We start from the raw sequence: 15,868 nt of genomic DNA on the forward strand, positions 1-15,868 counted from the left end.
GGATTACTTCAGGAAATATTATGAATGGACTGGTATAAGAAATTTAAATATTCTCGATATAATTCTTTAAGATATTAAAGCATTATAGATATAAATGTAAAAAAGACAATAGCCCTCATTTCTCAATAATAATCACAATTAACTTCTGTGTATAGTCTCCAGACCACTCAGCTCTATTCATTAATAGAAACCTGATTAACCATATTACTCTAATGTATATATCTATTTCATTTTGGTGGATATTTAATGTGAATTTCATCATAGGATATACTACAATTACCCCAAATCCCTACTTACGGTTACTTAGGCTGTTAAACACAATGTCATGTTGGGTATGTGTATAAGTGTTTCTAAAAGACTAATTCCCTGAAACAGAAGTGCTGGATCAAAGACTATCAATATTTAACATTTTCACAGATTTTGCCAAAGAGCCCTCCAAAAAGACTCTACCAACATGCTACCTTCAGAGTCAATTTAAAACCCAAAGTCTCAGTCTTCCATTTAGCCACATTTTAAATGTCCCATCATAGCAACAATTAAAATTGTAATCATTGATATATATTGTTTGATACCAACACAGTACTGAACAATATTTCACCTTCCTAAGATGCTTTTCAAAGGGTCACAAGGACCTGAAGGAATTTATTGATGTCCTCTTACAGCATACAATAGCATCCATTAACTGTGCAAACATTTGTGAATCTATCTCTAAAGAAAAAGATGCCAAAAAACTTAAGAACTCAGGTGGCAAAGATTAGAAGTTTAAAAAAAAAGAGGAAAAAGACAAGAAAAAAGAAGGCATCAGTAAGATATGAGAACAGTTTCTTTCCAACAGGTGGGGGCGGGGGAAGCCAGATTCGGCCAAGTATTGAAAAATGCTCAAGGTATCTTAAGCATATGGCAACACATTTTTCTCTTTTATACATAAAGTCCTGATTAGTGTGTGACCATATGTGTTTTTTCTCACCCTATCTATCCTTGTAATCACAGATCAAGTGTAAAAGAAAAAGAGTACCTATAGGAAGAAACAGTTTGTTCTACAATGTGTTCCCTACCTTGAGGTCCTCCTATTCCAAAACATTTAAGTAAGAACAGGGAAATACCAAGATTCATTACAGATAAAGGTCCTGTTCAAGAAGCATCAAGTTTAAGACTGTAAGAAGTATGGACAAAACACTATACCATATCTTAATAGGCTCAAGTCCAAAATCTTTACCTTCACAGCCAACCCTCCACTCCTCTTTACTCATTTTAAATTAAAGGTAGTGCCATCTTCAACCATTCCAGGGATCATCCTAGACAAGTGACTTTGTGTTCTCAACCACTTACTAATGGTAATGAATTCCCATCAACTCTCTCCTCTTATCTCTCAAATCTCTGATGATACAACACCATCATTTTTCATCCTGCGTTCTTCCACCACTGACAGATCCTTAACCCTTCAACCAGAGGTCTTACTCAAATATAAAACCAACTTAGTCCATTCCCACCATGAAACCCTTAAAGGCCTCCCTATCACCCTCAGATAGATGTTCTAGGTCACTGGAAGAATACTGTAAGACCCATCAAGGTGCAACATTCTGCATTATTCCCTCAACTGTTTCCAACCTACCATAGGCTTGAGACTTACAGAGCTACTCTGAGTTCCCCAGTCACTACAAGATCATTTCATGGCTCAAAGATTCCACATGTTCAGGCAAACACTTGCCCATTTTTAACAGCTGGGATCAGGCAGGAGCAATTCTGGGAGCTTCCTGGACACCACCCCCCATTATAGTATAACACCTGGCATATAGTAAGCAATTTTTTTTTAAGATTTTATTTATTTATTCATGAGAGACACACAGAGAGAGAGGCAGAGACACAGTCAGAGGGAGAAGCAGGCTCCATGCAGGGAGCCCAACATGGGACTCGATCCCGGGTCTCCAGGATCACACCCTGGGCTGAAGGCAGCGCTCAAACACTGAGCCACTGGGGCTGCCCTACAGTAAGCAATTAATAAGTGTGTTCGATGGATAAATAAGGGGGAGAGGGGTCAGGCTAGACATCACGATAAATAAAGGTAACTTTGAATTACACTTGGAAGGATGAATCTCAAGACTGATTCCTCCCCAATGGTATGGTTCCATCAGATCATAAGCTCTCTATTGCAAATAGAGTGTCTCTAGGGAAATGATTCCCTTTAGAAACTTCACAGGAAACATTAGGAAAAGAACAATTAATACAATATTAATATCAAACTCTGAGGTTCTATAATGGCTTCCATTGTTCTAATGACAAAGGCAGGCTTCTGCAGGTATGTGTATTTTGCTTTACCCTTTATAGACATTATTAAAAATAATCATGGAAATGATATTTTAGGAATTTAATTATACCTTTAGTTTACCAGGGGAGCTGATTACTTAAAAGGATCCAATGGTGAAATCTTCTGTAAATCGCCCACTGTTTTACCTGAATTTCATGGCAGGATCCCCTTAGTGAGTTCCCAAGCCAGGAATCTGACAGGAGTTCATTTATTTGTACATCCATTCACCTACTTGAAAAATATCCACTAAATATGCATAAAATGAGATACTCTGATACCCAGTAGGAAAAAAAAAAAAAAACCTATGGAATTACTCGACATTTAGCTGGGGAAATGAAACATACACCTACATGCACCACATACACACATGCATGTGCCTTATAAAACGAGATGTTTATATGAATAATGTAGTGGGGTGGCATATAATTAAACTCCAAGTGGGTAATACGTATTCCACTCCAGAACGGAGGCCAAGAATTATACCAGGTGCTTATAGAAGTTACCTCTAATCCCCAAAGCCATCCAGCAAGGTATGTCCTCTTTATCTCCATTTTACAGCTGAGTAAGTCATCAAACCCAGGACAATTGAAAGGGACCTTGGATGTCCCCTCCTACAATGTCCTGGCCACAGCTGGAATCCCTCTTAGAATTATCCTGCTGGGCCTCTTCTCAGCACAACACCAGACACTTCTTGCGGGAAATTTTGGATTCCTCTAACGATGAGAATTGTCCCCCTTGTATTGATTCACAGAATCTTGCTATAGCGAAGGAACATGAGATATTGATTATTCGAAATGCACAAAACCAAATGGGAGAAGTAAAAAAAAGGATGGGAGGAGAAACCACAACCTGTTTTTCCTCCAAGACTCTGACGAGTAGGAGAAAAAAACAGAGAGCTTTATAAAAATGCCTCCAATTTCCCCTTGAACTTGCTCCAGATTTGTTTCTCATTTCCCTTTCCGGCAACAATGACCTACCTAGCATTTGTTACTTTTTGTGTATTAATTACAGAAGTTCTGGGCAAATTCCAAAATTCATGAGCTGTCATCACTTCAGGTAACACAGAAAAAGATCTGTGTCTTAAGGCAAGTAAACCTAACAGAAAAATTGTTTTAATATTTCCAGTGAGAAACTCTGATTCAATCTATTAGGGGTTTTTTTTTCCAGTTTAATTCTATATGCAATATAGAAAGAGATTTTTCCCCTTTTTAGCCCTGTCTTGGAATAAGGAAAATAAACCCAAAGACATAAAGTAGTCTTCAACTTACAAAGCTATTAACAGTGAACAATAATAGTATCTTACATTTATGTTCTACTTCCTAACTCCTATCCATAATAGTTTCACACTGAACTCAGATATTATGACCCTCTCTTTTACAGTAGACAAAATTAAGAACCAGAGAGAAAACCTATCTTCAGATGATCCTAATGGGACCAGAGTACGTATTTCCTCAATAAACAGTCCCTTGTGCTAAAGCTGTAAGTGTTCACAATGGCACTGTCTAATAAGCCTACAGACGTAAAGATTTTAGCATCTCAAATATAATGAAGATATGTGCATTATCCAAAGTGATACAGAAAAAATGAAATAACTTGGTTAGTCCTAATGTAAAAATTACACAGATATTAATGAACTACTGTGATGACAATATCCTAAATACAGATCTCCACAGCTCTAAAACTTCTGCAACTCTCCTCAAGTGACTGGGATAGGGTGCCAGTGAAATAACTGGGTCACCATCAGGCACCAAACCCCATCCACACAAAACCAACCTACTCAGGAGGATACAGGGGTGGGGGGCCTCAAAACCACCAACACCCACCCATCTTCCTGATCCATCTCCCGAAGCACATCCCACTCCACTCATGTCTTTGTTCCTCCCAAGTCCTTTCCAAAAGCAGGATCACCAGACTCACTCTGAATGCTAACTAGGAGACTTGCTGAGGATATTCCAGCTCAAGAGAAAATGCAAGGGAGGGGGAAAAAAAAATATATATATATATATACATACATTTTCCAAATCTCTGAACAGTTCTGTTTATGAGTCAGGCTAACATCTGCTCAAAAACCAAAGCTATCTCAATGTGAGCAAGAATTGGTAAACTTCTCTCAAGGGTCAGATAAAAATATTCTAGGCTTTTTGGTCAATCTGTAGCAACTACTCAACCCCAGCACAAAAGCAGCCAGACAATACCCAAGGGAATGGGCATGGTTGTGTTTCAATATAACTTTATTCAAAAAAAAAAAAAAAAAAAACCAGCAGCAGGTTGTATAGTTGGCCAAGCCCTGAACTTGAGGATAATCTGTTTAAACTTCTCATTCCCAAAAATTAATGGGGAGTTGTTGTGAATCATAACTGACGAAATTCAGCTTACTCAGCTCTCAGGACAACCTAGTACCCACCCACTGTCCATCACAGTTACCCACTGAGAATCCCACTAATAACATCAACAGCAGCAAAAATAATAATAGTGTCTAAAGCAGCAGGAATATTAGGTACTTGATGCAAGAAACTATCTTAGATTTTTCACACATATTATTTCATTTCATCCCTACAACAACTCTACAAGGGAAGTATTGTTAATTACCCACAACTCAAAGATGGAGAGACTTCATCTCCAAGGAATTAAATGTCTTCCCAGTGTCATAAAGATATTATGACTTATATTTAAGCCACAGTCTGTGTGACCTCAAAATTCATACTGTCACACACCACATACCCAACAAACCAGTATCATCTTAGGAGAAACTAAGATACATCTGTGAATTACAGTCATGAAATTAAAATCTGAACCATCAAACTCATCTTCAGAAATGGCCTGCTTCACTTTTGCTAAATTTATAAACAATTCCTCCTACAAACAACAAGTCTTTCTTTCAGCAGCCCCACTGTTCAGGCAGCATTTACACCTAGAGGTGTATGTTGCTGCACCTAAGAGCCCACATCTACTTTGTTGTGGTTTCAAGGCCTTGGGCAGAAATGTCATAAGTGACAACAACCCCTTTCTGACCTGTCTTTGTCTACTGGCCAAATGCTAAGGAGTGTCTCTGATGGCTCCCAAGTCTTATTGGCAGGAGAATCGATATTCTCCCAAATTGGTGTGAAGCAACCCCTGATAATGTGGAATTTTCAGAAAGGCCTGGTAAAAGTATGAGGACTATGTACCATTAATTGATACCTGTCTCATTCTTTTCTTCTCCTTTTACATTTTATTTTCTCCATTTCGTCCCTAAGCAAATAACTTCACTGGTTCTTCCAAACCAATCTGTATCTTCTGGGGGATTCCTCATATGACTGTCACATCCCATCGAGAAGACAGGTGGGCAAAGTATAGCCTGTATGCCCTATCCAACTGGCCATGTGCTTTAATACAGCCTGTAAATTAAGAATGGCTTTTATATTTTTAAATGAGACAAAAGAAATAAAAAAGAAGTATCATATTTTCTGACACATGAAAATTACACATAATTCAAATTTCAGTGTTCATAAATACATCTTTATGGAAACCCAGCCAGTTTATCTAGGATTATGATGGCTGCCTTTGCACATACTGGCAAAGTTGAGCTGTTACTAGAGAAACCAACACACCACACCCTATAAAGCCCAAGATATTTACTGTCTGGCTTTTACAGAAAAGGGGTGTCAAAGCCTCAAGTTGAACTATTAGCCCATCCACCTATAGAGGTAGCTCCCAAATCCATTCCAGAAATGCAAAATGGACACTCATTAAGTCCACTGGAGCTAAGGATATCAAGAATTGCTCCCTTCCAAAGACTGCAGCACTTACATCCCTTCTTAACTGAATAATGGGAAAAGTTTTAGGACTTTCAGTTCTTCACTGCCATTTGGAATTGGAGATGCTGATGGGGTATAACTTCCAATTTCCTGACTAACAGCATTGTTATTCTAAATTGATGAACTGTAAATAGCAGGCCACTTACGCCTCTTCCTAACTGGTATCAGAGCCACAGAGTACAAAATGATAAATTTTCTTCAGGTTTCTTGGCAAGAAGCTATATATATATGTAATTTTGGCCTTCATCTCACAATTTCCTTCATTTATCAGAAATGGTGACAAAAAGGCTCTAATTAGATAATTCTAATCACAGGGAGTTGGGTGTGATGGAAGACTTCAGAATCACTATCTGTTCCTTGCAAAACAAAACAGATAGGCTATTCTCCCTGTAGGGGCAGGAGATTTATCAATAGACAAAAGGATGCAAAAAGCCAATAGATAAGGTGTAATTAAAGATCAAGCCTATAAATTTTACACTGACATAAATTTAACAAGATTTGCAGGTGGAAATTCGGGACTTAAACCAGAGCATCATTATGAAAAGAATGCCTTTAAAATCTATATGCAATGACGTTGCATAAACACAGATTTATTATTAATACTAATACCTTGTGGCTTCAAGCCTTTTCAGACAAATTATTTGAATTATTTAGTGCCAAAGTAATTTCCAAAATGGTCTATCTTCTTCAACCATTCCTCCTTAATTAGCTATAATACATTTTCCATATATATTGGAGCATCAAAATCTCTTTTAGAAATAACAATCCACCTATATGTTTTGGGTACTTGTTGGAAATATAATCCAGAAACATCTGTATATTCTTACAGGTCTTAATTTCTCTCCACTTAGAATGTAAGAATATTATTTGCAATGTAATATTCAACATATTTTTAACAATGCTGTCTGTCTTCCCTGGCTGGAAGGCTAAAAGCTTAAAAGCAACAATGAAAAGAAATGCAGAATACCATAGAGGGCTGAAATATATTGAACTAACGAGATCTGATTTGAAAATAAAGTTGCATTATTTAGATTAAAGCAAAACAGATCATTTTGATATGTGACGCTTTGTAATATTTAGCAGACGTTTAGCAGCTCAAGACTAGCCTTGTATTTTCTGCTTTCCGAAATCACAGCTACTGAAAAGACAGAAGAGAAAAGACCGTGTCTTTTGGGAAATTACAAGTTTGGTACAATAACTCATTAACAAGTAAAGTTCAGAAACAAATGCAAATTGAGGGGGAAAAGCAAGTTGAGAAAACAGGTGGAAGAAATAAATTGGTACTTATAACCTTGAGGAAAAACAGGCTGGAGTGTTTCAACTCTTAGTGAACTACAAAAAGGTCTGAACAAATAAGTTCAATGTGAAAGAGATTCAGAGTTCTTTCTGGGGAGCTTAAAAGGATGGCAACTGGCCTGTGCAAACCAGGTTTGGAACCCATCAACTCACCCGAGTAGGCCCAGTACGGGTCTCCTGAAGCCTTGCGCCTGCGGATCTGCGCCGAGCTGCCGTGTCTGTTCTCATGCAGGGCCCCGACGTAGCCTTCTGTGAGGGCTGGAAGAGGGGGAGAGCACAATGAGTCAAAGTCTTCACTCCACTGGACAGAGGAAGAGTGTCAAACACACCACAGGTGACTTCCTAGTAGCACACACCCCAAGGGTAATGGAAGAGAACCTACTGATTTTACAGAAAAAGAATAGGGTAGCCTAGCGAGACTAATGGGCCTCCAGGATGAATATTAATACTAACAGTAGCTTACAAGGAGCCTTTGTGCCACCAAGCATGGTGCACTCGCACTTTACATATAATATATTATCTGAACACTACCAGGCCACAGACCCAGTGAAGCCCATAACAAGCCCATTCTATAGATAAGCAGACCGAACCTTAGAGAAGTTAAGTAGCTTTAACCTACCCAAGGTCATAGGACTAGTAACAGCACACTTGGAACCTGTGGTCTTTGTTCTGACTACATGTATAAGCCTATGTATGTCCTAGATGCAAGAGGCCTCTATGCCTTATCTGATCTTCAAAGAAAAAGGGGTCATCCCATCTCATTTACAGATGGAGGAATTAAGGCTCAGACACCCTAAGGAACTGGTCCCAGGTAACACAGGTAAGCAAGCAAGACATCAGGGAATCACACATAAGCATGCCCACATCAAAGCCAGGGCCTCTACCATCAAGCACCTCCCAGTCTAAGGCCTGGGAGACTGACCATAGTAAGTACCAGTCCTCCATATCCTTTGGACCCCAGATAGTCACCTGTTACACATGAAGATAAGAAACATGAAACCCACAAAGCCAACATTGCTCCGAAAAGAAATTCCATTTAATGGTGTATGTTTTGAAAACTCACAATGAATCCAATCTTCTCCACCATTATAGAGAGCTTCCAACTGCCTGATATAGTGTTGGAAGCCCACCCCTCCCAGCCAATTCATGAATGTAAATTTCTATTCTTGTGAGCCCACACCCGAATACACTGGCATGTAAGTAGACAAATACTACAGGTGCCCAGAATCCAAAATGAAATGGAATTACACTTCAAACATGCATCCCAGCTGTCTATGTTAATATTTAAATGCACCCAAACAAAATCAGGTGTGCTTTGAAAAAGCAGGGAAAATGGTTAGGGGAACTGTAGATTCAATTTAAGAGTAAGATGGCACCAGGAAAACAATATATTCTCCATCCCAAATTAGCCAAAGTAATGATAATGATGTCACCACGATGGCAAATTAGGAAACGTAGAAAGTACAGTCTTGGGCAACCCGTGTGGCTCAGCGGTTTAGCGCCAACTTGGGCCCAGGGCCTGATCCTGGAGACCCGGGATCGAGTCGCACATCAGGCTCCCTGCGTGGAGCCTGCTTCTCCCTCTGCGTGTGTGTGTGTGTGTGTGTGTGTGTGTGTGTGTCTCATAAATAAATAAATAAAATATTAAAAAAAAAAAAGAAAGTATGGTCTTTAACTTATGACCGACTGAAATAGGAATTTTTCAACTTTACAACTCTGCAAAACTGATATGCATTCAGCAGGAACCAAACCTCAAATTTGGATTTCGATCTTTTCCTTGGGCTGGCAATATGTAGGGTAGGATCCTGTCTTGTGAGGCTGGGCAGCAAAGGCCATAGCTACCAGTCAGCCTCACAATCACGAGGGTGGAAACCAACACACTTACAACCATCAGCATCCATATAGCATTATTGTATGCTGTACATACATACATACATCACATCCCATACAAAATCAAGGAGTTACATGAGATATTCAACACTGTATTATAAACTAGGCTTTGTGTTAGATGACTTTCCCAATTTTAGGCTAATATAAGTATTTTGAGCATGTTAAGGCGGGTTAGGCTAAGCTATAACATTCGATAGGTTGGGTGTCTTAAATACATTTTTAAAAAGCTTAAGATATTTTCAATTTATGATGAGTTTATCAGGCCATAACCCATCATAAGAGGTGGAAGATCTTCCATGTCAGCTCCAAAGAGTGGCTTTAAGAGAAAAAAATGCTTAAAGATATTCCATAGACATTAGGCCCTCCCCCGCCCCCCTTATGGGGAAGCCAGAATCTTGTAAAATTCAAACACACATGTAAAAAGTAAACCCAATATTGTTTGTTTGCTCATTGGTCATTTTTAAAGTATAATGAAGGTTTAGGTATCCACCATCCAGTCCATCCTACGATTTTGCAGATGAGCCATGCAAAGCTCCAAGAAGTTGACCATTCTGAGCTTCTAGGGATCAAAAATAAAATTTCCATCTCCTACACTCCTAATCTATTTTTTCCCTCCACTAAAGCATGCTACATAAATAATTGTTCAGTTTATTTTCTGTGCATGTGGGAAACTTTTTATGTATCTGTCTAATATGCTTCTTAGAGCTAGTTCATTCTAAACAATTATTCCCAAATAATCCTTCCTCTATCAAGGTAAGGAGTAAAACACTGTCTTGAACAAGGAAATGGGGAACAGGGTTGAGCCTCAATTTCCTTGTTTGTTAAGTGGAAGTAAAAGTAGCAACAACTTCACAGCATTGTTACAAAAAACATAAGACATTGTGAGCAGAGCAACTAAATCAGCACTGGGCTTGGAGTGTTTTATTTTTTTTTCCCTAGGAATGAATGAATGAATGAATTTATTTATTTATTTGAGAGAGAGCTCCAGCATGTGCGCAAGTGGGGGGGAGAGCACAGGTGTGTGCCTCAGCAGGGGGATGGGGCAGAGGGAGCAGCAGAGGCTCCCCTGACCAGGACTCCAGGTTCATGACCTGAGCCGATGGCAGACACTTAACCAACTGAGCCAGCCAGGCACCCCTTCTCATAGAGTGTTTTTAAAATACCTAATAATATATTAGAAATATATTAGAAATTTGTTGCAGAGACTCCTGACACCCCAAAGTCATGCAATGCATAGCCATGTCCTGTCACCCCATCCCTGCCAACTTAAGGCAGCCAATCATTGTAAACCTCGCCCCAGGTCCCAGTGATCTGTTTAGCAATGGGGACATCAGCCAATTAAAGAGATTTTTCTTTCTTCCTGCCAATATTAGAACAGGATCCTGAAGCCTCTCAGGATCCTGGTTGGGGATCACGCAGAAAGTGAGCAGCAGAGGACCTCAAAAATGTAACCACACTATAGGAAACAAAATCTATAGATCAATTCTGTTGACAAAATTTAAGCCCATGACAAAGGTAATTTGATTGATATTGTGGAACACTTTACATATATATTTATATTTTATATAACCAAGTACTTGTGAAAGGTCACCCCTCTGTCCCTTGTATACAAAAGATCCCCAAATGACACTAAAGGTGACCTTGATGACCTTCAAATGAGTCAACTCTACTCCTGATCATCAATTTCTCCATAAAAGACCATTGTAGGACTAGAGCTCTAAGTCTCAACCTGGATGCTTTGAAAATAAAACAAAGCAAAACAAACAAAGAAAAATAAAAACATCTATGCCCTAAACCCTACCACCAGAGATTCAGATTCAACTGATCTGGGGTGGTACCAATATATGGAATACAGGTATTATAAAGAAAAAAAATTTTTTTTTTTTGTTTGGGTGATTCTCTTCTGGAACTAGAGATAAAAAACACAAACTTCCCTGCTGAGCTCAACCAGACATCCCCTTCAACATTGACATTCTCAATTCACCCTCACAGCCTGGAACCTGACACGCTAAGTTAACACTGGGAAAAGGCTAGCCAGGCAGAGATGAACTGCCAACTGTAGAAATCATGCCAATATGGCGTCAACCTCAGAATTTAGCTACATCTAAACTGAACCAGAAAGCTCACAAATAAAAGTAAAGGAGGAATGGAGTTATCCTCAAGGATATTAATTTATACTTTGTACAGAAGATGTTATCTAGAATCACAGTATCGACAACTAGTCCTTTTTTTTTTTTTTTTTTTTCCCTGAAAAGGAAGTGTTTTCATTTTCTGGAACCTTTGAGAACACTAGGGTAGGGAACAAAGGACTGCCAGGACCATCTCTCATTGGAGTGGCTTTCGTGTGGGCAGCTGTGTTACCCATCCTGCTGGAAAAGCAAAGCAACAGAGTCTAAAGTTTCATCAGGTAAGTGTGAAAATCTCCAAGTCCTTAGATTCATCTTTAATTAGACTTGATAGAAGCCATGGACCCACACTTGCCAGTTTCCCAAAACTCACTAAACACTCAGTGGAAAAAGCAAACCTACAAAGATATATCCGATTCAAGAAACAAGGGAGGTAAACACCAGAAGGTGCTCCACTGACATTGCAGTGTAACGGAATCCACACTCCAAAGAGTAGTTTAACTTCCCAGCCATCCACATGCAGCGTACTGTGGTGTAGGGATCTCAGCTGAGCAGAACTACCAAAAGGAAGTTCCCATGGGACAAAAAGAAGAGGTGTCATTTGGGTGGATACAGACCATTGGACAAGAGGGAACACAGAGGGCAGGGCCATCCCAAGGAAGGTGGATTATCCCCTATCTTCATCATACCCCCCAAAGTACTGAGATACAATGTAGGTTGCACATAGGAAATGAGGAATAGACCAAAAAAACAAAAACAAAAACAAAAACCACCTGCTTCTGAAGAACATGCTGCATGGCCTCCGAGGGGCTCTAAACTCCCTGGAGATAAGGAGATTCTCAAGCTACCGACCATGATGGAGTTTGGAATATAGCAGGCATTCAATAATCAGTGAAAGAATGAGTGAGTGAATACATACACACGTGAACAATGTAAAGGCTGATGATGGTGTCCGTGTGGGGGTGAAGAGCATGTGTATGTATATGGGTGTGTTTATACAAGCAAAACCATGACCGTTTCCCCACCCTCTCACTATCTAGTCACTGCCCACTATCGCAGAGGCAAACACCAAAAACATGAAGCTGGAAGGAATGATCCCAAGCACCTCATAAGCAATTGTTTAGGGAGACAACTCAGAAATGAACAGGGAAGCAAAGGACTTTATCACCCTGGCACCAGATTTCTTTGAAACACATAAACTATTCATTAAAGATAACTATATTTAGTTTAACCTTTTACTCCATCCATTATCAGTCACGTGTGATTTCTTTTTCCATAAGAATATAATCATGTACGAAAGGCACTTGCATAATTTAAAACAAAACAAAATCTTTAGTCCCCTCCTCAAATATATTTTAATTATATAATAACATTTTTTAAAACAACTTCTAGAAATTATTTGAACAGCAGTCAAAAAATGTATATTGAGTATATTAAGCAACATAATATTTTATTGGCAAGGAGCAGAGATTTGCAAAATGAAACAATCTGTGGTTCCCAAGTAAAGATACAGACTCAGCACACCAAATTCAATCAATTTTAATACTCTTTGTACTCTTCTAAACTCTAACAGCCAACCAACAGCAGCATGGCAAGGATATGGTAAGGCTATGAATCATGCTATTGATTTTAAATATCTTCCGTGCAGAAAATTAAATTATGCAAATGCATGCCTTTACGGATCCTTACCTTAATGTGAAATTGCATACTTGCTTATGTCAGCAACTTAATTACACAATTAAAAATGGAGCATGCTTATGAAAATATGTATTTTCAATCTTTGTAATAGACAATAAGTATAAATCTGCCTTTGGTTATCGTGTGACTAACAAGAGGGAGGAGTCAGTGCAATACAAACATATATTCTATCAAGTTCTACAGGACCAAGCCTACTATGGTTAATGGAGCTGAAGTCATCTGTCAGCAGAAAGCTCAAGAGGGCTTGTAGTATTGTGATAATGCTTCAAGGAATTGGGATCACAGTGATGGAACAAGTGGAGAGACACAATAGATGCCCAATAGGGCACAATGCTGTAGACACCACCTCAAAAGAGGTAGTCTCCAGTGTGACTTTAACAAACAAACAACACACACACACACACACACACACACACACAGCTAACGCACCTGGGAATATCAAAGCAGGGCAGCCTTCAAGGGTCTGAATAGTACAATAATGAAATGAGTTTAGAAAGTTAACACCCAGCTACTCCCATCATCCAGGAGAATTTGAGCCTCTCAATTTTGACAGGATGAAAGTGAAGATTTCAAAACCAATAGCATTAACTAGCCAATGATGCTTACGCCTCGCTCAGCAGGAGGAAGCTTAAGTCAGGTCGGTTGCTATGCAGAGAGCTAGATGAGTGACAGGTATTTTCATCAGGGAGATTTCATAAACTCTACCAACTCTCAGAACTTCTCTAGAGCCTACCTCATTTCCAGCCTGAAGCAAAAAAGATAAAAATGTTTCCGGACCCAAAGGCCCAATCCTTCCCAATAAAAATATCCTAAGAGTTACCTACCACTGAAGATATCAACAAAACTGTTTCCTATGTACATGATTTAATTTCCCAGAGCCACCGGACATAGTTTATAACAATAAATGTTTGTATTCTGGGAATATAAAAGCAGATGTGTATCCCATCTGCCTTAACCATACATATCTTCAGGAGGACTCTGTGCAATCCTGACTCTCAGTGTTTCACTGAAATTTTGACTTGGGGGAAATAAAGAGTTTCAAGTTGTTTGAAATCTACTGTGTTAATGTGCAGGCTGAACATTTTTCTTACAAAGAGACCAACCCCTCTAAACTCTACATTAAATAACATTCTTGACATAGCATATTTTCTTAGGCTCCACTGTCAGAGGGAAGAGTCACTGAATCTACATAGGATAAAACTGAATGGAAACGATGGAAAATATTTTTCTTACAAAATTGCAAATGTGTGAATTGAAACTACAGACTACCACTAATGGCTGGTTTTTTGTCAAAGGTGGTACATTCATACATGCATTTGTGTATCTGAAAATGAGTGGAAGTCTGAGATGCCCACCAAGAAGGAAAGACACATGGTCACTAAGCATTTCGACACACCCACAACATTCCTTCATATTACTGTTTTCATCTTACCATATTGAACCAACAATATCTACTCGATCCCAGCTATGTCATGATGTCCTATAGAGGAAAGTAGTTGCAGAGGTTATGCAAAGGTCAAGCCGAGTAAGTTTATGATTAGAACACACCAAAGTTCCATCTATAACATAATCACACATCTTGTACCCAAAGCAAAATAGTATTGTGACACTTGAGGGCATTTCCACTCAACTTACGTCCCCTTCTAGGTCATTCCAAAGGACATAGAAGCCTAGAAGAATTGGTCAGCTTCCATCCAAAATTGAAAACATCAGAACAAAGAAATTCTGGTTCCCTAGTGCCAGAATGAAAATTACTTAAGATGATGGATGGATGGCTCTCATATAAAGAGTCCTACTTCTCTGCCAGAGTTGCTGCCAAAAATAAGCCCACTAAAAATAGGTATAGGAACTCACATTTTCACATCCAAAATGCATATTTCCAGAATGGCAGACAAGCAGTTAAGCAGGCTGTTTATATCTATTATAACTGCTCATACAACAAACAAATTAAAGATCCCTCAAGGATGGCAAAATCTCTAACAAGCATAATTTTCTCTGAATTTTAAAGAGCATTTAAGAACATTAAATCCCACACAATAGTCTAAAATGAATAAATCTTTATCTTTTTTGTGCCTACAATGGGCAGAAGTATCAAATCATAGTTAAAGTAATTAAATATTCTGATGAGTCTCTCTTCTCCTTTGTGCCTGTATTCCAATTAATCGTAGTAAAATGTACTTAGTGAGTATCCCACAAAGTAGAATCAAGAAGTACATTCCTTTGTAACTACTGCATTACAAATGATCCCTCCGGTTGTTTGTGATACTGAACTAACCTCAAACACAATAGAGTATATTACAGTAGATTACCTATTTTATCATATTCAAATACACTTATTGTCCCAGTTACAATATATATATATATATATATATATATATATATACTTGCATCATCTAAAGTGATAAAAAGACCTAATATAGAGCCATGACTTTTTTTTAGTAAAACAGATTGCAATTCTGGGAAAGAGGAATCACATAGCCATGCAGGGGAAAAAAGAACACAAAATAGGTTATAAAAATGACTGCTTAAAGTCAGGTAGAGAAGCAAAAGACTGAACTTCTCTTCGTGATTTTACTCTAAAATAACACTGATTACAGAAGGCAGAATCTGGGGCACCGGGGTGGCTCTGAAGGTTGGGCTTCTGCTTTAGGCACAGACCATGATCCTGTGATGGTCCTGGGATGGGGCCCCTTCATAGGGCTTCTTGCTCAGTGGCTTCCCCTTTCCCCCGAACCCTCCCCCCACCCATGCTCTCT

The 15,868-nt window shown here is 38.9% G+C and overlaps 1 protein-coding gene across 3 annotated transcripts in view; it reads right to left on the reverse strand.

Annotated features, from left to right (window-relative positions):
* Window positions 1-15,868, reverse strand: part of PTPRG (protein tyrosine phosphatase receptor type G) — a 704,516-nt gene that overhangs the window by 519,975 nt on the left and 168,673 nt on the right. For all 3 annotated transcript variants that reach the window (XM_077858250.1, XM_077858249.1, XM_077858251.1), the window contains exon 2: window positions 7,552-7,656. In XM_077858250.1, coding sequence (XP_077714376.1) covers window positions 7,552-7,656 — 105 coding nt within the window. The remainder of the gene's footprint in view (window positions 1-7,551; window positions 7,657-15,868) is intronic.

Source organism: Canis aureus, chromosome 19, assembly GCF_053574225.1.
Source record: "Canis aureus isolate CA01 chromosome 19, VMU_Caureus_v.1.0, whole genome shotgun sequence".
Lineage (NCBI taxonomy): Eukaryota > Metazoa > Chordata > Mammalia > Carnivora > Canidae > Canis > Canis aureus.